This window comes from Lontra canadensis, unplaced genomic scaffold (genome assembly GCF_010015895.1).
Source record: "Lontra canadensis isolate GAN:19392208 unplaced genomic scaffold, GSC_riverotter_1.0 scaffold66, whole genome shotgun sequence".
Classification (NCBI taxonomy): domain Eukaryota; kingdom Metazoa; phylum Chordata; class Mammalia; order Carnivora; family Mustelidae; genus Lontra; species Lontra canadensis.
Window position 1 is genome coordinate 2851724 of NW_022631060.1, and position 22116 is coordinate 2873839.

The 22116-nt window shown below is 42.8% G+C and overlaps 1 protein-coding gene across 1 annotated transcript; it reads left to right on the forward strand.

Moving 5' to 3' along the window:
* Nucleotides 1–21789, forward strand: ASRGL1 (asparaginase and isoaspartyl peptidase 1). Its single transcript, XM_032879221.1, has 7 exons — nucleotides 1–214; nucleotides 1252–1452; nucleotides 9898–10040; nucleotides 10620–10777; nucleotides 18911–19029; nucleotides 19772–19882; nucleotides 20558–21789. Exons 2-7 carry the CDS (start codon nucleotides 1263–1265, stop codon nucleotides 20761–20763), a joined length of 927 nt encoding a protein of 308 aa, XP_032735112.1. The 5' UTR covers nucleotides 1–214; nucleotides 1252–1262; the 3' UTR covers nucleotides 20764–21789.
* The last annotated feature ends 327 nt before the right edge of the window (nucleotides 21790–22116 follow it).

Consider the following 22116-nt stretch of genomic DNA (forward strand, 5'->3'; position numbering starts at 1 on the left):
AGGTGTTGCTCGGCGGTCGGGACTTTACGGTAACTGAGCTGCGCGCCGGCCCCGCCCTCGTGCGCAAGCGCGGAGCCGTTGTCCCCGGAGCGGTTGCGAGCCCAGCGGTTTCCCGCACAGGCTCGCCCAGGCGCTGAACCGCGTAGGTTCGGAGGCCGGCCGGGCGGCTCGGCCCAGCCTGAATCCCCAGCGTTTGCCTCCCGCGGCGTCCTCAGTAAGTCGAGGGTCCAGCCGGAGCAGCCGCCGGAGACCGGGAAAGCGCCCTGCCCTGTGGCGGAGGTCCAGGATGGAGTGGGCGTCGGGGGTGGGGGGGAGGGTGGGGGTGGGGGTGGGGGGCCGCCGACGAACTGGCACTGCCCGAGAATGTCAAGGCTAAGGGATTCCAGTGAGATGTGGCGCATCTCTTTTGGGGGGGTGGGAGAGGGGGACCCGGATCTCTGCAACGCGGGGTATCCCCCACAAATCCGTGTCCGTGGCCCAGTATGTCCCTACACGGCCTGGACTGGACGATCCCAGGGAGCGTGGATACTGAGTGTCACTGGCAAGTGTATGCGCAGTTCACACCGGAACACCTTCCGCTGGGTCTGCAGCCCTCCGGGCCTGTTGGGGGCCTGTTGAATAGGACCTGTCTTTCCCCACCAGGAATAATCCTGAAGCCAGAGTTTCCTCCCACTGAGGTAGTGATGAGGAGGTTGGAATTGGTGGTTACCCTCAGACCCTCAGACCCTTCTTCCTTGCCTGGCGTTCATGATTCCCAGCTGTCTCCCATCCCTAAACTCTGACAGTCCCGGAATGGCTTCTGAGGTCCTGCGAGATCCGGCTTTAGAGGATTTAGTAACTTTGCTTTGAAGCGGGATGGCCCTCAGCAGCCTGGTGTCTTTCCCAGAGGCTCCACCTGTGTCCCCGACTATCCCTACATGGTCCAGACTCCAGACCAATCCCAGGGCTCTTGGTTGCCTAGTCAGTGTGGTACCTGCCTTCAGATATCCAGGACTTACAGGCTTGGAAAAGGGACCATCATCCTAGGGGAAACCCAAGACCAGAAAGAGCCCAGGAGTAGGGCTCAATCTCTGTCTCTGTCCTCCGCCCCCAGCCCCTAGGTCTCAGGAAAATTTTTGAGGCTGTAAACTTGGCCTCCCTCCCGGGGTAGAAACTGGACCTAGTCTCCGGTGGAATCTCCCCCAGGAGATTATGCCCAGAGTAGTTTTCTTGACCCGTAGGAAGTGACACTTCCATCTTCCTGATCCCTAGGATACGTCGACATGAATCCGGTCATCGTGGTCCACGGTGGCGGAGCCAGCAGTATCTCTAAGGACCGGAAAGAGCGGGTGCACCAGGGGATCATCAAAGCCGCTGAGGTGGGGTACAAAATCCTGACGGAGGGAGGGAGCGCAGTTGACGCTGTGGAAGGAGCTGTGGCGTTCCTGGAAGATCATCCTGAGTTCAACGCAGGTATGTTTGCAGTGCGATTAGTAGCTGATGCCAAATGAGGTTAAGCTTATCCCCCGAAACAAATAGAATCTAAAGTGCCAATGAATCTAGTAAGCTTTTCGGTAAAATGTGCTAAAATATTTAATTTTTCTCTTTTTACCTGTTGACCAAGTTGCTTTAAGAATTTTTTAAATCCGGGGCGCCTGGGTGGCTCAGTGGGTTAAGCTGCTGCCTTCGGCTCAGGTCATGATCTCAGAGTCCTAGGATCGAGCCCCGCGTCGGGCTCTCTGCTCAGCAGGGAGCCTACTTCCCTCTCTCTCTCTCTCTCTCTGCCTGCCTCTCTGTCTACTTGTGATCTCTCTCTGTCAAATAAATAAATAAAATCTTTTTTAAAAAAAAGAATTTTTAAATCCATCAGTTCACTTTTTTTAATTTGCTTCAGAGAATTCACATACTGCGACGCTTTTTTAGTAGATCTTTTCATGGGGGTGTGGGGATAGACTATATACTATAAAGCATACCCATTTTAAGTTTTGAAAATATATACACCTGTGTAACCACATCACAAGATTTAAAACATTGCCATCAGGGCACCTGGGTGGCTCAGTCGGTCAAGTGTCTGCCTTCTGCTCAGGTCATGGTCCCAGGAACCCCGCATCCCGGGAGCCAGTGCTTCTCCCTCTCCCTCTGCCTGTTGCTCCCCCTACCTGTGCGCTCTCGCTTTCTCTCTCTCTGTCAAATAAACAAATAAAATCCTTTAAAAAAATAAAAATAAAGCATTACCATCATAACCCAGAATTTCCTTCATGCCGCTTTGCATTTAATCTGCCCTCATCCCCACTACCAGGTATCCACTGCTCTTCTGTCATTAGAGATTAATTTGCCTTCTCCAGAATTCCATATAAATGGAATCATGCAGAGTGTAATCTTCTCTGTTTGGCTTCTTCTCTAAGTTGATCCCTTTTTAGTAATCATAGTAACTACTACAAGTATCTACTATGTATCAGCCAATGGTCTGAGAAGTTTGTATGATTAACTCATTTAATCTGCATTATGAGTTGGGTATAATTCTTATGCCCATTGATCTTAAAATAGAGAACCTAAAATCTAGGGATTAAAATACTGCTTGGGATGATACCACCCACCCAACATCTGTCAGAGAAAAGAATTTCAGGACATCTGAACCAATTAGTCATGAAATACTGAGTATTTGTTCCAGCCCCTCACTTCTGCTAAGCACTCTTTAACACTTATGCAAGATTTCATAGTCAGCCTGACCTATAATATATAATAAGGCATAAGTGCATTGTTATGGCTATGTTGGTTGAGTTGGAATTTACTAGATGCCCACCCCCCCCCCCGCAACCGCGACCTGCCTCCCCTGTTGCCAGCAGAGGGAGTAGCCTGCTGTTTCATGGGAGTCTTGTTCAAGGACATGCCATTAGCCGTTGGGACCCTCTGGTTGACAAACACCCACTTATTCACAAAGGACTTTGATCTGGAACAGGTCTTCTGCTCTGCCACTCTCTAAACTACTGGGATCAGTCATTTGCATGAACTGGGGAGTATCGATTCAGAACTGGAGGGGCTAGTTCTCATCTTTGCTCTATACCAGAGCCTGCCTTCTAAGTGACTCACTTCTTCTGTCCCAGGTGTCTGCTCTGCAGCACATTGAGGGAGAAGAGAGTAGAATCGTACAATCTGTAGCTTTTCAAGTCTGGATTCTTCATTTAGCATAATGCATTGGAGGGCCACCCATGTTGACACGAGTATTAATAGTCCATCTGTGGGGCGCCTGGGTGGCTCAGTGGGTTAAAGCCTCTGCCTTCGGCTCAGGTCATGATCCCAGGGTCCTGGGATCAAGCCCCGCCTCGGGCTCTCTGCTCCGCAGGGAGCCTGCTTCCCTTCCTCTCTCTCTGCCTGCCTCTCTGCCTTACTTGTGATCTCTATCTGTCAAATGAATAACAAAAATCTAAAAAAAAAAAAAAAAGAATAGTCCATCCATTCCTACTGTTAAGTAGCATTCCATTGTATGAACACACTAATTCTTGGTCATTTACCAACCAGAGGACATGGCCAATTGGCGCCATTACAGATCACTAGAAACAATTGCATACAGGTTTTTGTGTGAACGTAAGTTTTTCTTTCTCTTGGGTGAATACGAAGGTGTGGGATTGATGGTTGTAGGGCAGGTGTGTATATCACTTTATTTGAAACTGCCGAACTGTCTTCCACAGTGACTCCCACTTTCCCTTCCCACCAGCAGTGTATGAAAGCTCTAGTTTCTCCACATCCTCACCAGCTCTTAGTGTTGTCAGTATTTGTGTTTTAGCCATTCTAACAGCTGTGTGGTGGGATCTCATTCTAGTGTTAATTTGCATTTCCCTAACAGCAAATGTTTATTGTAATATCTTTTCAAGTATTTTGTCAATTTCTGTATTGTGTTTTTTATTATACTGAGTTTTAAGAATTCTTCATAAATTCTAGATGTTGGCCTTTTATCAGATACGTGATTTGCAAATAGTTTCTTTTGGTCTGTGGCTTGTCTTTTCTTTCTCTTAAGAGTGGCTTTCAATGAACAGAAGTTCTTAATTTTGTAGGAGTCCAATTTTTTAATGGACTCTGCTTTTTGTGTCATACCTTAAGACTATCTGTCTATGCTGAGTGGCTCCGTCAAGTAAGCATCTGCCTTCGGCCAGTGTACTGGAATTGAGCCCCAAGTCGGGCTCCTTGCTCAATGGGGAGTCTGCTTCTGCCTCTGCTCATACTCTCTCTCTCTCTCTCTCTCTCTCTTTTTTTCTCTCTCTCTCAAATAAATGAAATCTTATATTATATATATAATATATATATACACATATATATATTATATATATATATATATAATATATATATCTGCCTAATGCAGGGTCACATATGTTTTCTTTTATGTGTTTTCTAGAAATTTTATAGTTTCAGGTTTTGTATTTACGTCTCTGATCCATTTTTAATAATTTTTTGTATATGGTGTGAGGTGTTTATCAAGGTTGTTTTTGCATAATTGTTCCAGCACCAATTATTGAAAAAGCAATTCTTTCTTCATGGAATGCCTTTCCACCTTTGTGAAAAATCACTTGACTTTGTATATATGGGTCTATTTCTGAACTCTAATCCATTGGTCTGTGTGTGTAACCTTTCACCAATACCACAGTGTCTGGATGACTGTAGTTTTGTATTAAGTCTTAAAATCAGGTAGTAAGAGTCTTGCAACTCTTGGTGCATATGTGGGTGATTGTTTTGGCTATCCTAGTCCCTTTGTCTTTCCCACCAATTTGAGAATCACCATGTCAGTTTCTACCAAAAAAAGTCCTGCTAGGATTTTGACTAGGACTGTATTAACTCTATAGATCAGTTTGGGCGAATTGAAATCTGAGCAGTACTGAGCCTTTCAATCCAGTACTTCCAAAGCATGGTATATACTTGCATTTGTCTAAATCTTTGATCTCTCTCAGTGTTTTGTGGTTTTTAGCATGCATATCTTATAAATATTTTGTTAGATTTATACTTAGTTATTTCATGTCTTTTGGTACTATTGTAAATGTTACTTTTTACAATTGTCGCTAGTATAAAGTACAATTGATCTTTTTCATACTTGCCATCTGTAGATCTTCTTTGGTAAGGTGTCTGTTCAGGTCTTTGTCTCATTTTGTTGTTATTTTTTGGTTTTTGTTTTTCCTTCTTTATCTCATTTTTTAATCAGATTTTTTGTTTTCTTATTGTTGAGTTAAAAGAGTTCTTTGTATATTTTAAATGATAGTCCTCTATCAGATGTATCTTTTAAGAATGCTTTTTCCTAGTCTGTGGCTTGTCTTCTCATTCTCTTGACAGTGTCTTTCATATGGAAGAAATTTTTTGTTTTAATGACGTCCAGCGTAACAATTTTTTTCTTTCACGGATCATGCCTTTGGTGTCGTATCTTAAAAGCCAATCCCAAGGTCATCTGGATTTTCTCCTATGTTATCTTCTAGGAGTTTTATAATTTCACATTTTACATTTAGGTATGTGTTCCATTTTGAGTTAATTCTATGAAGAGTGTATGGTCTGGGTTTAGATTTGTTTTTTTTTTTTGCCTATGGATGTCCAGTTGTTCCAGAACTGTTGTTGTAAAGACTTACCTTTGCTCCCCTGGATTGCCTTTGTCTGAAGATTCTGAACCCAATTCCAGTGCATGGGTAGGTTTTCCCACACCAAGCACTTTTCCTACACCAGCTGGGTATCCTATAATTTAGCTCATTTCTGACACTATCTACCTGGAGGTAACATCAGATTCCATTAGGTGAGGGGGCCTCAGTGGCTCAATTGCTTAAGTGTCAGCTCAGGTCATGATTCCTGGGTGATGGGATCAGGTCTGGCATCAGGCTCCCTGCTCAGCAGGGAGTCTGCTTCTTCCTCTATCCCTCCCACTCCCCGACTTATGTGCACGTGCTCGCTCTCTCTCGCTCTCTCTCTCAAATAAATAAATAAATAAAATCTTAAAGGTGAAGGGCTCAGTCCCACAAGACTACCCTCCACTTCAGATGCCAGCTGTGAATCTAGGTTGTTGCTTGTGCTTCTGACCTACTGGCTGTAAATTAAGTAATTAATAAAGTCTTTTTTTTAAGATGTTACATTTATAGGGTTACCTGGATGGTACAGTCGGTTGGGCATCCAACCCTTGATTTTGGCTCGGGGTCATGAGATCGAGCCCCACTTCAGGCTCCATGCTCAGCACAGAGAGAAAAAGAGAAAAAAGGAACAATGAATGGATTGTTCCCTCTCTCTCCCTCTGCCTCTCCCCGCCTTGCTTGTGCTCTCTCATGCACGTGAGTTCTTTCTCTAAAATAAATTAGTCTTGTTTTTTAAAGATTTTATTTATTGATTTGAGAATAAGAGAGAGTGTACAAGAGAGAGAGCACAAGCAGGGGGAGCAGGAGAGGAAGGGAGAAACAGACTCCTCACCCAGCAGGGAGCCTGACGTGGGGCTCCATCTCTGCACCATGAGATTGTGACCTGAGCTGAAGGCAGCCACTTAACCCACTGAGCAATCCAAGTGCCCCTAAAATAAATCTTAAAAAAAAAAAGATGTTGAATTAATTGGCATAAGAGTTATTTACAATGTAGTTTATTATTTTTTTGATGTCTGTAAGGTCTCTAGAGAGGTCCCATCTTTCATTCTTGATATTTGAATTTTTGTCTTTTTTTCTTGGTTGGTCTAGCTAGAGTTTATCAAGTTTGGTTTTGGGTTTTTTTGGTTTTTTGTTTTCAAAAAAACAGTAGCTTTTGGTTTTGGGAGGCTTTTGTGGATTTTTTTATTGTTTTTTCTTTTACTATTTTTCTCTTCTGAATTTCATTGATTTATCTGTATTATTTCCTTTCTTCAACTTACTTTAGGAATAATTTACTATTATTTTTAGATCATTAATTTGAGACCAGTCTTTTCTAATACAAGCATTTAATGCTTTAAATTTTCCTCTAAGCCCTGCTTTGATTATATCCTATAAGTTTTCACATGTTGTCTTCTCATTTTCATTCTGTTCAAAACATGTATAATTTCATTTGTGACTTCTGCATTGAACAGTGGGTTATTTAAAAGTGGGATCATGTCCAAATATTTGTGGATTTGCCAAATATATGTCTGATTATTATTTTAATTCTGTTAACAATCAAAGGACATACTCTGTGTTATTTACATTCTTTTGAACTTTGTAAGGTTTGAGTTTTGACCCAGAATATGGTCTCTCTTAGTATATATCCTATTTGCATTTAAAAATAATATATACTCTGCTATTGTTGTATGGAAAGTTCTGTAAATCTCAGTAAGGTCAAGTTAGTTGATAGTGTTGTTCAGATCTTCTATCCCTTCATTTTCTGTCTATTTCTGTTGATTACTGAGAGAGGAGTGTTGAAGTCTTTCACTTTAATTGTGGATTTTTCTATTTCTCCTTTGACTTCTATCAGTTTTGCTTCATATATTTAGAAGTTGCTGTTAGGTACCTAGGCTGCTGTCTTCTGTGTGAACTGACCCCTTTATCAGTTCAAAATGTCATTATTACTTAACATTCCTTGTTCTGAAGTCTACTTTGCTGGATGTTAATATAGCTTCTCCAGCTTTCGTTTAATTCATTTTAGCATGGTATAACTTTTTCCATCCTTTTATTTTTAACCTATCTATATCTTTATGTTTAAAGTGGATTTCTTTTAGGTAGCACATAGCTGTAGCCTACCTTTTTATACAGTCTGACCATCTCTGCTTTTTATTGGGATGTTTATGCCATTTTCATTTAAGGTGATTATTGATATGGTCAGGTATAAATCTGTCATCTTGCTATTTGTCTTATATCTATCCAATCCATTCATTGTTCCTTTTTTCTCTTTTTCTGTCATCTTTTGGGTTGAGTGTTGTTTATGATTCTGTCTTACCTCTTTTGTTGGCGTAATAGCTAGACTTCTTTTTTTAGGGTTATTTTAGAGTTTATAGTATACATCTCTCACTTGTCACAGTTTACCTTCAAGTCGTACTTCATACATAATGTCAGAACCTTTTAATGGCATACCTGTTTCCCTTTTCCTAGCCTTTGTGCTATTGTTGTCATATATTTCACTTCTGTGTATGTTATAAATTGCCCAATATGTTGCTATTATTTTTGCCTTAAATAGTTTTATATAGATAGAGACATAGATATACACGCACATATACATACATACATTTTTTTTTTTTTTTGAGAGAGAGATTGAGCATGAGTAGAGGGGAAGGGCAAAGGGAGAGGGAAAAGGAAAGAATCTTAAGCAGACCCTACCAAGTGTAGAGCCCTACATGGAGTTTGAACTCACAACCCTGAGATCATGACCTGAGCCAAAATCAAGAGTTGGACACTTAGCCAACTGAACCATCCAGGCACCCCTAAACATTTATATTTTAAAGATATTGTTAAAATAAAGGGAAAAAATATTTCTGCTTATCCACATACTAAGCCATTTCCTGTGCTTTTCCTTCCTTTTTGTGGCTTATGATTGCTGTCCACTGTCCTTTTCCTTCTTCATGAGAGACTTCCTTTACATTTCTTGTAATGCACATCTGCTATTGGCCATTTCTTTCAGCTTTTATGTAACTGAAAAAGACTTTGTTTTCAGTTTTTGAAAGATACTTTCACTGATTATTGAACTTCCAACTTGACAGGCGTTGGTGTTTGTGTGTGTGCACGTTGTCATTGTTGTTTTTAATTTCAGGGCTTTAAAGACATTGCTCCACTATCTTCTGGGCTGCATCACTTCTGACAAGAAACATATTTTCATTTTCATTTCTTTTCCTCTCTTCCTAATGCTTCTCTCTGGCTACTTTTAAGATTTTCTGTCTCATTAGCACCAAGCTGTTTGATCAAGATGTCCTTGCATGTAATTTTCTTCATGTTTCTTTTTGCTTGGAGTTTACTGAGCTTCTCAGATCCGTGAATTTGTAGTTCAAATGTGAAATTCTTTTCTTGGTTTTTCTTTAAATATTTTGTTGCCCCTCTGTCTCACCTCTCCTTTTAGAGATTCTAATTACACATAGATTGGGTTGCTTGAAATTGTCCCTGAGCTCAATGGTCCTCTGTTAATTTGGGGTTTTTTAATCCTTTTTTATTTTTCATTTTGGATGGTTTCTGTTGCTGTGTCATCGTGTTCATTAGTCTTTCCTGCTGCAGTGTCTAACCCTGTTTTAATCCCATCCAGCGTATTTTCCACTTCAGATGTTTTTGTTTTTTTTTTTTTTTCATCTCTAGAAGTTCTGTTTGGGTCCTTTTTATATTTTCCTGCATGTTCTGGTACATACAGAATATAGTTATAACAGCTATTTTATTAACATCCTTGTCTACTTTCTATCATTTATGTCATTTATGATCTGTTACTATTAAGGTTTTTTTCCCCCTTCTCGTTATGGGTCATATTTTCTTGCGTCTTTGTGTGCCTGGAAATTTCTTATTGGATGCCAAACATTGTGAATTTTACCTTATTAGGTACTGGGCAGTTTTATAATCCTTTAAATATTCTTGAGCTTTGTTCTTATCCCATTTTACAGATGAGGAAACAGGCACAAAGAGGTTAAGTGTAGCTAGCCTTACAGCCATTATCTGGGCAAAAGCAGTTGGAGGAAGGATGCTGGTGGTAAAGAGAGCAGCATGCACAAGGGCACTGAGCAATGAGAACTCATGGTACTTTCATGGAAACCTAATATCTCAGTAAAATGCAGCCAAGGAAGGGGGATACAGCTGGTAAAGGAGATCAGAAGCCAGATCGAGAAGGGTTTCATATTTTATATTTTGTAGGTCATGGGGTGCCGGGCTAGATGTGTGTTTCCAAACCTATTTGTCTGGCAATGGAGTAGAGGATGAATTAAAGTCGGTGGCTTAAAGGAAACTTGGGAGACATTTCTAAGTTCTTAATTCTTGCTTTTCAACTTCTCTTTGGTTTTAGGTTGTGGATCTGTCTTGAATGTAAATGGTGACGTTGAAATGGATGCCAGTATCATGAGTGGAAAAGACCTGTCTGCAGGAGCTGTGTCTGCAGTCCGCTGTATAGCAAATCCCATTAAACTTGCACGGCTTGTTATGGAAAAGGTATGTGATGAAAGCATCCTCTTCATAAGAAATTATTACCAATGTACTTTAGCAACTAAAAGTTGTCTAACTGTAGGGAAATACTTGTGAGCACTGTCCTCCTAAAACCATATAAAAGAACAGAAGCAATGTTATTTAAATTTCTCAAATAAGCCGAGACTCGGCGCTGTTGACAGTGGAATTTGACTAGCAGTCCCTTGTCCAACAATTACTTTGTTTTCACGTTGTCTTCCTGTATTTTTTTAAGTCTTTTTCAACATGTATGACATAACAGATACAAACTGAGCAGACCAACTATTTAATAGCATGTATAAAATAAAGATGAATTGTATTTTCTAAACTTAAGATCATACATGAATACCTTTCTAGTACCATTCCATCACTTTGGGAGTTTTTTAAAAATACAAGGTCTCAGAGTGCCAGGCCCTGTTCAACATTCAGAAAAGCAAGCTAGTGGAATTTGCATCTTTGAGGCTTTGTACCCAGAGAGAAGTAATTATATCCACACACTTGGAACGGTTAAAAAGATTTTAACTATTCCAAAAAACTAACCATGTTTCTGTTTCTTTCTGGCTCAAGACAACTCACTGCTTTCTGACTGACCAGGGTGCAGCAAAATTTGCAGCAGCCATGGGAGTTCCCACGATTCCTAAAGAGCAGCTGGTGACAGAGAGAAACATAAAACGTCTAGAAAAAGAGAAGCATGAGAAAGGTGCTCTGAAGCTAGACTTCCAACAGTAAGTGTCATCTGTGGCTCGCAGTTTGTGGACTTACTCAGGTGTATCAGACAAGTATCTGATTATCTACATTTCGTAGATAAGTCAAGAATCACTTGGTAGTTTCAGTTTTTGTACGGAGCAATTGACACTATATCATGGAAAAACTGCTCTTTTGATTCTTACATTTAACCTCGTTTATTAGTCCTATAATCACAACTCAGATTCGGCCAAGAGTTCCTTCTCCAGTAGTAGAGTGCCTTATGTTACGGGATTAACTGCCGATGCCTCTTGATTACTTTGTACCATAAGCAGACAAAACAGGCTGTCTGGGATCGCGTGTACCCTCTGAAGTTACTTGAGCGTGCTGCCCTAGTGCAGAGGAATCCGTACAGTTCCTAGAAGTTTGAATTAATCATTTGTTCTGAATTACGGTTTTCTGGGTTACAGATTTCAGAACCCCCTTATTCAAAGCAAAATTTGAAAAATAAAATTGGAATATGGGCTGGGAGTTTATAATGGGATATAATTACTAACTCTGCATACTCCTTCTAAGATCTGTCATTTTGAACCAGCAGTATACTTTAATATCACCTAGGGAGCTTTTTCAAAATATACATGCCTGGTCCCCTTCCCTAAAGAATCTAATTTAATAGATTTGAGGTGAAGAGGCCAGGCAGATGTATTAGGAAAAAGTTCCCCAGGTAGTTCTGATGTGTCCCCAGCTTAAGAATCTGTTTTACAAAATCAGCCACGTACTGGTAGCTTTTGATAACCTTACCAAGTGTGCTGTTGTACCTGTAGGCTAGAGTCACAGGAATGGGGCTGCTTTATCGATGGCTCTTGGGTGTTTTAACAGATGTTACGACATCACTTTCCAGAAATTCTGCAACAGCTCACATCTCTACCAGCCAGTATTCCCCTTAGATATAAGCGAGAGGGCCCCCGCCTTGGGTCCTGCGCTTTAGAGGAACACCCCCCCCATCACAAATACACAAAACAGTTGGCTTATTACCGACACCTGGGGCACCTCTGTCACTCAGCAGTGGCATAGCATGACCCTTAACCCTCATCATCCACTCTTGTGATTAATACCACTCAGCCCCCAGGGAAATGCTTCTCTGCATCTCTTGCTCTATGTCTTGGAAGCGAAGGCCACCTAAATCTAAAGATTTATGGATTGTGCCACTGCTGATACCGGAAATGGACACTGCTTCGGAGTGGGGGGAAGAATTGAACAGCAGAAGGACTTAGGTAAGAGGAAAAGACAAGACAAATTAATAACTTGCCAAATAAATTCTTATATAACAAAGTAATTATTTCCCAGTAGTGCCAGGTATCCATTTTCTTGCCTCCTTACATGTTCTATGCTATGGTTCTGGTGGGCTTCATAGATTATTACAATATCTGCAAGACTTACATATGAGGACTGATGCTCATTAGTCTAAAATATGTACATGTGTAGGTCTAGACCAGCACTGTCCAATAGGAAGACAAGAGCTGCATTTGCAATTTAAAAATTTTCTAGTAGCCACAATAAAAAAGTAAAAAGAAACAGGTATGGGGCACCTGGGTGGCTCAGTCAGTTAAACATCTGACTCTTGATTTTGGCTCAGGTCATGATCCCAGGGTCATGAGATCAAGCCCCACATCAGGCTCCACACTCAGTGCAGGTGTGCTTGAGATTCTCTCCCACTGATCCTCCCCACCCCACCTCACACTCTCTCTGTCTCTAACCAAAAAAAAAAATAATAATACACAGGTGAAATTAATATATTTAACCCAATATAATCAAAATATTATCATTTCAGCATGTAATCAATATAAGAAATTATTTGAGATATTTTACAGTCTTCTTTTACACTAAATCTTCAGAAATCTGACCCATATGCTAGGCTTGCAGCACACCCCCCCCCACCTCACCCTGGGGCTGCCCATACTTCCAGTGGCCAGTGGTGCGGGTAGCTCATGCCAGCCACATTGGACAGTGCGGGTCTAGACAGAACCTGCCTAAAGAACCAGCTCTATGTTGGCAACTAAATGGACATTGAATGTTAGCCATGATTTTATTTGTAAAAATATGTCAAAATTTTTAGCTTTTAAGGAATTTTAAAATGTTATATTCACTAATTATAATTCATGTTTTACTTTTACTATTAATAGATAATTTGGTATATTTTAGGAAAAAGCCTAACTTTTTGAAGTTATATCTGCAGTTCATTTATATTTACTCAGTTACATTTGCTGTTCATTTTTGATGAAAATATATCCTCATTTTGTACACTTTCAAGACAATTAAAAAGAATCCCTCTTTTTAATCCCTAGATTATTGAAAATGCATGTTAAGTCAAGATTTTGATAGAAAAAGAATACAAAAGTGAACAAAAAACTGAGAGGTAAAAAGGAAAATAATCTGCCAGGATACAGCCCACATTCATTTTAAAAAGGAACATAGTAAAGAGCCGTCTTCCAGGATGATCCACCTAATGTTCACAAGCAGGACATTCCAAATTCTTGGTCCAGTGATGATTTAATTACCTTTCGTAACAGCGGAAATTATTAAGAATATTATTCTTGCCACATCCTCAGTTTGTACAGTTCCAATGAAATCCCAGTGGTTTTCCATCCTTTACTGCAGGAAGAGCTAATTGCTCATCACAAAGAATCACACACCAAAAGGACATGTGCAGTCAGTAGGATTGGGGGAACCAGCAGCCGAAAACAGAGGAAAAAGAAAAAGACCATCTGAAACAGTGATGTAATGTTCTTGAAAGAATAATACAGTGTGTCCGATATTTAGCCATGGCACTCCGTCATCAGCACCGTGTTTACAAAACACCGTGGGACATTTCTAGGCTTAATAAAAATTATTTCAGAATTCAATAATACATGTAATTAAGACAAAAAATAATAAAACCAACGATCACTATCTAGGATAGAGAATTCAGACATTAATTTAGTGGGTGATAAGCGGGAGAGGAAGTCAAATACCTAAAGTGTTTTTAACAAAATATTCAGTTCAACTAGAAGGTACCATGGTCAGAAGACATGTCAAGCAACTAACATTTATTGTACGTATTGCTGTACCACCCCAAGAAGAAAAACACGTCTAACTCACCTGCTTTTTGGAAGTAGACATTTTGGATTTAGGGAAGAAGTGGGGAGAACTTTTCATCTTAGGTATCAATTTAAAAGACCATCAAAGGCCATGGGGCACCTGGGTAGCTCAGTCAGTTAACTGACCAACTCTTGATTTTGACGCAGGTCATGATCTCAAGGCTGTGAGATCAAGCCCCGCGTCAGGCTCCACACTCAGTACAGAGTCTGCTTGAGATCCTCCCTCTGCCTCTCCCCTTTACCCATCTGCACATGCACACTTTCTCTAAAATAAAGCTTTAAAAAAATAAAAGACTGTCAAAGGCAAGCCTGTGATAATGGAGTGGACGTGCTTGGTAAATAAAAGATATATAAACATGAAGTTTAGCCAAGAGCCCAGAAGTCTCCGATGTGACATGCAGGCTCACAGTTCGAAACTACTTCTAGGAGGTGTGCCCCTAGTGTGCGCCAGCGCCGACGTGGTGGACAGCAGAAGGTCCAACGCGGGATTCTCTAGATAGGGCCAAAATGAAACAGCGTGCTCAAACTCCTGTCTGACCTTGGAACAAATCTCTGACAGATGGTGGCAATGAACAACTCAGTTCTGTTAAAGTAATTACATTGAATTTAGATTTTAAAATTCCATGAAACCACAGAAGATTCTCAAAGAGTAAATTATGGACTTAGTGTAATTAATTTTGATGCTACCTATAGTCACTTAATATGAACTCTTAATTTCTATTGATAAGCTTAATAAAAGCTTTAAAAATCTTTTTGGCTATTTCACTTTTAAAAGGATTGAAAATATATCACTAAATATATTATTGAATATATATTATTGAATATATATTATTAAAATATATTAAGTTTAGAGAAAAACAAAATCACACTGCATGGAAAATATGCAAGAAGAATAACATTCCAGGGGCTCCTGGGTGGCTCAGTCTGTTACTTAAGAGTGTCCAGCTCAGGTCATGATTCAGGGCCATGAGATCGACCCCCAGGGTTCTGCACTGGGTGTGGCGCCTGGTTGGGATTCTTTCTTTCCCTCTCCCTCTGTGCCTCCCAGCCACTTGCATGCTCTGCACTCTCTCTAAAAAAAGAAGAAGAAGAAGAAGGAGGAGGAGAAGAAGAAAAAGAAGGAGGAGGAGGAGGAGGACTAGGAGAATAGCGTTCCAGTAAAATAAAAGGAACCTGAAAGAAGTCAACAAAAATTCTTGTCTACCTTGAAGGAGAAGAATCACATACAAATCATCCCCAAATCAGCTCCCATAGAGGCTGTCCTTCTGTCTGTTGTATATCAGAGCATACTGCCATTTGAAGAGAGACTTGGCCAAAAACAACACAGCTGCTACTTTCAGTCTTCTTTATAATACACTGGCAGTGAAATGTGAAAGAGCTGCATGGATCTAGGTGCTGCTGAAGAGATGGTATAAATGACTACAGGGAGCGATCATGACATGTATGATCAAATTATGAAATAGTGTCTTCTGTTACAGAAATGTATCCTGTTGGGACGCCTGGGTGGCTCAGTGGGTTAAAGCCTCTGCTTTCGGCTCAGGTCATGATCCCAGGGTCCTGGGATCGAGCCCCACGTCGGGCTCCCTGCTTAGCAGGGAGCCTGCTTCCCCCTCTCTCTCTGCCTGCCTCTCTGCCTACTTGTGATCTCTCTCTGTCAAATAAATAAATAAAATCTTTAAAAAAAAAAAAAAGAAAAGAAAAGAAAGAAATGTATCCTGCATGCCTGGTAGCATTTGAGCTGGTAATGTTCAAATCAGGAGTTCCTTTCCAAATATAAGGATTGCCTTAAGAATTTTGTTGCACATTCCAGTTGCTGCTGCCTCAGCAGAGAGAAGCTTCTTCAAATTAAAAACCTGCTAAGAACTACACAGACTCAAAAAAGATCAGTCTTATGTGGCAGTTTGTCCAGAGAATGCACGTTGTACAGACCTACGATTATAAGAGCATACTGCTTCCTGAAATGAAAGCAGGAAAATCAACCTCGTGGAATAAACACTTAATAATTTATAGGGTGTGTGTGTGTGTGTGTGTGTGTGTGTGTGTGTCCCCCACTCATCCAGCCATCAATAGCTGATCAACAAAAGACCCAGATGGGCACCATAATAATTACATTAAGTCATTATTGGTAGTTTGTCTACTTTTGGTCATGTAAAAACCATGGCTTTACAATATTTTTGAAGACCTGTGCACCACACTATGATAAAAGAACGTATCTACAACTTCTAAAAAGTGAACAGATGGTGTAATGGCTACCATTTGTACCTTGTAGTCATGCCTCCACACCTTACGAACGTTAGGGGTGGACCTGCCACCAGCAGAGTCTGAGGTTGTCCCCTGCATCTGACATGAGGAGGGTAACACTGTCACTTTAAGTTGTATCCCCTATCAACATGTGTGAGCTTTTGGCATTTGTTGGTGGGCCATTTGTTTCTATGGATTTGCCTATTTTTGTCCTATGATCATTTTTTTCTCTTTCATTGTTAGGTCCCTTCTTCTCAGTCTTAAGGCTGTCTACTCTGTTTTTAAAAAAAAAAAAAATCCAAATCTGTTATTTTTAGTCTTGCTTTTGCTTTGCTTATGGTATTTTTGCCATACACAAGTTTTTACTTTTTTGTAATCAAATACGCAGTCCGCCTCTCTCGTATAGTTTATAGGATTAGAAACGTAGAAGGTATTTCCTACCCTGAGACGTCTGTAGTCCCCTAGACTTTCCTGAAGAATTCTGTTTTATGTTTTATATTCAGGCCTTGAACTCTCTGGAGTTGAATTTTGTGAATGCAGGAAGACAGGGTTCCTGTTTTCTTCCTAGCAGACTGCCAAATTTCTCTTTGTAGCCCCCTGAATGCCAGCCCACACCCAGCTGCAATTTGCTTCCTCCGTGTGATTGTCCAATAGGTACCTCAAGCTTGTGTCCACAACTGAACCCAGCATTTCCCCACCTAACCTCGCTCCCCATGCACCGTAAACCAACAGACACCAAAAAACCTATTCCTAATAGTCTGCATTTCAGTGAATGATTTCTGTACCCTTTTGGTTCTGGAAGCCAAAGCCTTAGAGCTGTCCCTAATCTCGCTCATAACCCAGCTCCCCCTCAAAGTCCGTCAGCTCTGCCGTCAGTGTCCTAAGCCAAGCCCACTTCTTGGTGTCCCAGGGGCACCCTAACGAGGCCCCTAATGACCCTTCAAGCCTCCTGACAGTCTCTAGTTCCACTCTGGTCTCCCTCAGTCCACACACAATTGCCAGAGTAATTATTCTAAGAGAAACTTTTTGTACATGTGCAGCCTACCTCCGGAAGTGCACAAGTCTTACGTCACCTCCGATGACTTTTCACAGTGGACCCATATAACCAGCCTCCAGGTGGGGAAACAGATCATCACCCGATGCCCTCCCCACCCGCCCCGCCATGCTCCCTTCCATTCCCTGTCCTGCCCTAAAGGCAGCCACTTACCTGGCTTCTAACACTGTAGATGGCCGTCGCCAGTTTTTGAACTTGATTTAAGTGCAACCATATAGTATGTACTTTATTTGGTGCCTTCTTTCCTCATTGTATTTCTGAGACATTCCATGTGTCACACCCACAGAAGCTCATTCTCATGGCCGGAGAGGATTCTGTTCCATGCTACATCTCCGCCCACCCCCTCTGCCTTTGCTGGACATTTACATCGCTTTCAGATTTCTGTTGGGAGAATGCAGAAATGTAGGAGTGTGATTGCCAAGTCAGCATTGGCAGATTCTGCCAGATGGTTTTCCAAAGAGTTGCCCCAGTTTATGTTTCTAGCAGTAGTGACTGAGCGTTCCAGTTCTGCATATCCTGACCCACACCTGCTACCGGGTAGTCTTCGTTTTTAGCCATCCTGATGGATGGGTGAAGTGGTAAAGAATGATATTTTTAAAACTGAACTCATCTTGTGACACATCTCAGCTCAGGTTTGGCAGTGTCCTCCCATCTCACTCAGGGCCTATGTGTCGGAGGACCCTATAATTTAGTGTTCAAATCAGAACTTGACTTTGAGAGTGAAGGGGGAACTGTGACACAGGGATAAATCAGGACCGTCCTGGGTCACCAGAATACAGTCACCCCGCCCATCAGAGCCTCCATGGTCTGGCTGCCAGCCATCCCCGGAGGCCACCTATCCTCTGTCCCTCACTTTATTTGCTGCAACCACAGTGACCTCCAAATTCCATGAGTTTCACAACCATGTTCCAGCTTCAGGAGCATTCTCCCCAGCAAGCCTAGGGATTGCCCTCACCTCCTTCAGAGAGGCCCTGCATAAAGCCCTCTCCACACTGCTGGAGTCGTCAACATTTTTACTGTTGTTCCATAAAAAATTTTTTATCACCCTGTTGCCCTCTGCCCCCAAATGCAAGCTGCACAGAAGGGACTTTGTCCGTTCACTTCACTCCCATGCCCAGCACTTACTACGTGCCTCGAATATAGGTCATTATAGAATCTGGGTGGTGGGTATTATAGCTGTGGTTCAGTTTCTTCCAATTCTTTTTACTTGAAATGTATAATATGTTAGGGAAAACAATAGCATATTACATCTTTACAGCAAGCCCTGTGAAACAGGCAAAGTGGGGTGTGACAGGCAGCATCAGCATCACCTAGGAGGCTCTCTGAGAAATGCAAGGTCTTGGGTTCCCCGTACTCACCAATTCAGGATCTCGGGGGTGGGCTCAGGGATCCAAGGGATTTTTATGCACACGACGTTTGAGATGCACTCAATTGTTTTTACCCCCGTTTTATAGGAGGGGGAAAATGAGACAGAAAAGAAAACTTAGTAATTAAGTCACACGGCTAGAGGACGGTGGTGCTGGGATGGGATGTGCTCTAAAGGCTGAGATCTAAAGGGATGTCTAGCAACCTATCTGACCTGCAGAATAAAAAGCTAATGTGAGCCATGAATGTTGGAAACAAATCGTGTCCCGTTTGCCCTTGGCATCTAACGTGGGAACTTAAGGGCCGTTCAGCTACAATGTTAACTTGTGATGGTGTGTCTCGTCTCAGTCTGTCACTTTTCTCTTTATTCTTGGCAGAGACTTGGGAACCGTGGGGGCCGTCGCCTTGGACTGCAAAGGAAACGTAGCCTACGCAACCTCGACGGGCGGCATCGTTAATAAAATGGTCGGCCGGGTAGGGGACACTCCGTGCGTAGGTAGGCTCCCTGTCTAGCTCCTGCCCCGCCCCTTCCGCTACCGTCCGCCAGTCTCCCTCGCTTCCCTCCCCGCCTCTTCTTTTCCGGGAACGCGGTGGGTGGGGCACCACCTTGAGCGGGAGCCTGTATCCAGCAGGCGCGGGCTTCTCGGAGGCTGGTGGCTCCGGGGATGACGTGGGGAGGCTCAGGTGGCCCCCAGCGAGCCCCCGAGGGCCTCTTTCTTCTCTCTAGCCCCAGATTCAGGCTCTGCGGTCCCAGTCCAGAAGAGTTACATACACAAAGCCTCTTCCCAGGCATGGGCTCAAATTAACAAACAGAAAAAGCTGAGAATTTAGGTTGATTTCATACCACTAGATTTGAGTGATATGAAAGGGACGTAGTGCTGCTACAAATGGAAGTGTTTGCGTTGACATTGAAGTACATCCTCTAGTTCCCCGGGCGTGGGTCAGTGGCCAGGCTGGGAGTGGCCAAATGGGCTCTGAGGAGGAGAAGGAGCCTTCCTGGAGGAGCTGCTCCCTGAGAGCTCAGGCCAACCCCTCCCCGCCACCACCACCACCACTGATCTGTGGGTCGTTACCTGGCCATTTCTACTCCACCTTTGCATCTCAAGGTCACGGCTACTGACCTTCGTTCATACTTGGGCACTCTAGGATTTAGCATTTAGGTAGCATTAGACTTGATATGTGTTTGAATTTCTTCACTGTTGCTTCTCAGTTAGAACCAGTCCACCTTTTTTGAGCAGGATCCGGAGGTTATGCTGACAATGACATTGGTGCCATTTCAACAACGGGACACGGGGAGAGCATCCTGAAGGTGAATCTGGCCAGACTGACTCTCTTCCACGTAGAACAAGGTACATAGAGCAAGTTCATATGGTCTGAAGACAAGTGAATGGAAGCGTTTTATAAATAGGCTGTAAAGTATTTGAAACCCTTTCCCGTTTGCTTTAGATGTTCCTTTCAGGTTGTTAACACTACTTTGACTTCTCCCCACCTTGTGTTAGGATCTGGAAAGAAGTGCACTTAGACTACTGTCATGTTGGGCATCTCAGGGGCAGTAGAGAGACTTTGAGCCTGGATGTGGGAGAGAAGGCAGCTCCCCTTAGGCTGATGCTAGGCTCCATCTCCGTGCAAAGAGGGCCTCTGTGGTGAGGACCCTTTTTTGAAGCATTCAAATAGAAATCATTTGCCCAGGGCACCTGGGTGGCTCAGTAGGTTAAGCCTCTGCCTTTGGCTCGGGTCGGGATCCCAGGGTCCTGGGATAGAGCCCTGCATCAGGCTCTCTGCTCAGCAGGGAGCCTGCTTCCTCTCTCTCTCTACCTGCTTCTTTGCCTATTTGTGATTTCTGTCTGTCAAATAAATAAATAAAAATCTTTAAAAAATAAATTCTATTAAAAAAAAAAAGAAAAAGAAATCATTTGCCCAAAATCTTTTGTTAACTCATTTGGGTTTTCAAACTGCAACAGATTCTCCCACCAGATTCCTTTCATTACAATGCGTGTTGTTTCTCAACCTTTCCTTGTTTTCAGGAAAGACCTTGGAAGAGGCAGCCGACATGTCGTTGGGTTATATGAAGTCAAAGCTGAAGGGTTTAGGCGGTGTCATCTTGGTCAGCAAAGCAGGAGACTGGGCGGTAAAATGGACCTCCACCTCCATGCCCTGGGCGGCCGCCAAGGATGGCAAGCTGCACTCTGGAATCGATCTCCATGAGACCAGTGTCGCTGATCTGCCCTAGGGCCCCGAAGATTGTATTGTAGAAGCTAGCTTGGAGGGAAAGGCCGGTTTCCTGGTGTGGAGACTTGGCTTAATCAATTAGATCTAGAAATGGAAAATTCTGCAGTCTGTCACTCGTTTTGTCGCCTTGATCAATAAGTATCTGAGTGTTTGGTTGAGGGGGCGGATCGGGAAGTGCCGAGAGAAACGCCCCTACTAAGGTCAAAGTAAGACCAGTGCAGATGACCAAGTCCTGAGTCTTTCTTATGAATTGTCCCCAGTATCTTAGATTAGAAAGAAGAAACGACATGATCTGAGCAGAACAGCAGCCATCTCAGTGTAGGGAGTTCCATCTGGGATCAGAAGACCTGCCACGGGGACAGAAGCGGCAGGCTCGAAAGCTGGGGGATCTGAGGCCAACACCTCCCAGAGCTGTCTTGGTTGCAGAGTTCACATTAAGTCAGAAGAATATCAGGGAAAAGAACCCATGAGAGGAGAAGCTGATTTTTCTTTCTAAGAAGGTTCATATCTCCTTTGACTTACTAATGTAGACATGTTTCCAGATCCTTTAAAAGTAGCCTCGGGTAACCCATAGCCCCCAGTCTGGAGGTGAAGGGTGTAATGGAGACTGCGGGGCTCCTGCAGGTCTCGTGGGCTCCCAGGTGAGTCTGCTGGCCTAGCGTTTCCCACCAGCCTCTGCCTGCTGCAGGCCCTCCTGGAGCTCGTGCTGAGGAAGGGGGCTCATGAGCTCTCCGCCGCTGCTCTAACCAGAGCCCATGGGGATGGCCCTCGACCTACTGCATTCTCTCGCTGTCCAGGGCCGTGGGCCCCCACAAGACTGCAGGTGCCACGTGTTCAGCATGGTCAGCATGACAGAAAACGTAATTTCCTTGGCAGAAACTGTTCCTACCCATCTCTCTTTACACTGGAAATGATATTTCTGGCTGGGACGGTTTTTTAGTCTGTCAGGTCTTACCTTCTCTCTGGAAAGAAATTGCTTAACTTTAAATTCCATGTGCTACTAATAAAATATATTTTGAAAGAATAACAGTGTGGTTAGGAGTCACTGCTGACAAATACCAGAGTGTCCACAAGCTCCCGTTGTTTCGGTCAGTTCAGACAGGAGTACTAACTCCAGAGGACTTTCTAGAGGAGGGTGGTGTGGGGGTGTCCATACGTCCTTCCCATGGAGTAGATTGGACAGTTTTCAGAGAAATGGAGCTTTTTCTCGGTGGGTTAAGAGAGAGACCAGACCACCGTTTGCAAGGATCAGCAGGGAAAATGGTCAGTGTTCTCGAAGTTTACCCTACAGCCAGCCCCTTCCCGATCCCTGCCCATGACCTTCCCAGGCTGGCCAGCCACTCTGAGCTACGGA

Coding starts and splice junctions, on each gene's coding strand:
- ASRGL1 (XM_032879221.1), top strand. CDS start 1,263: ATGAATCCGGTCATCGTGGTCCACGGTGGCGGAGCCAGCAGTATCTCT. Junction 1,453..9,897: donor TCATCCTGAGTTCAACGCAG/GTATGTTTGCAG, acceptor CTTTGGTTTTAG/GTTGTGGATCTGTCTTGAAT. Junction 19,883..20,557: donor TCTCTTCCACGTAGAACAAG/GTACATAGAGCA, acceptor CCTTGTTTTCAG/GAAAGACCTTGGAAGAGGCA.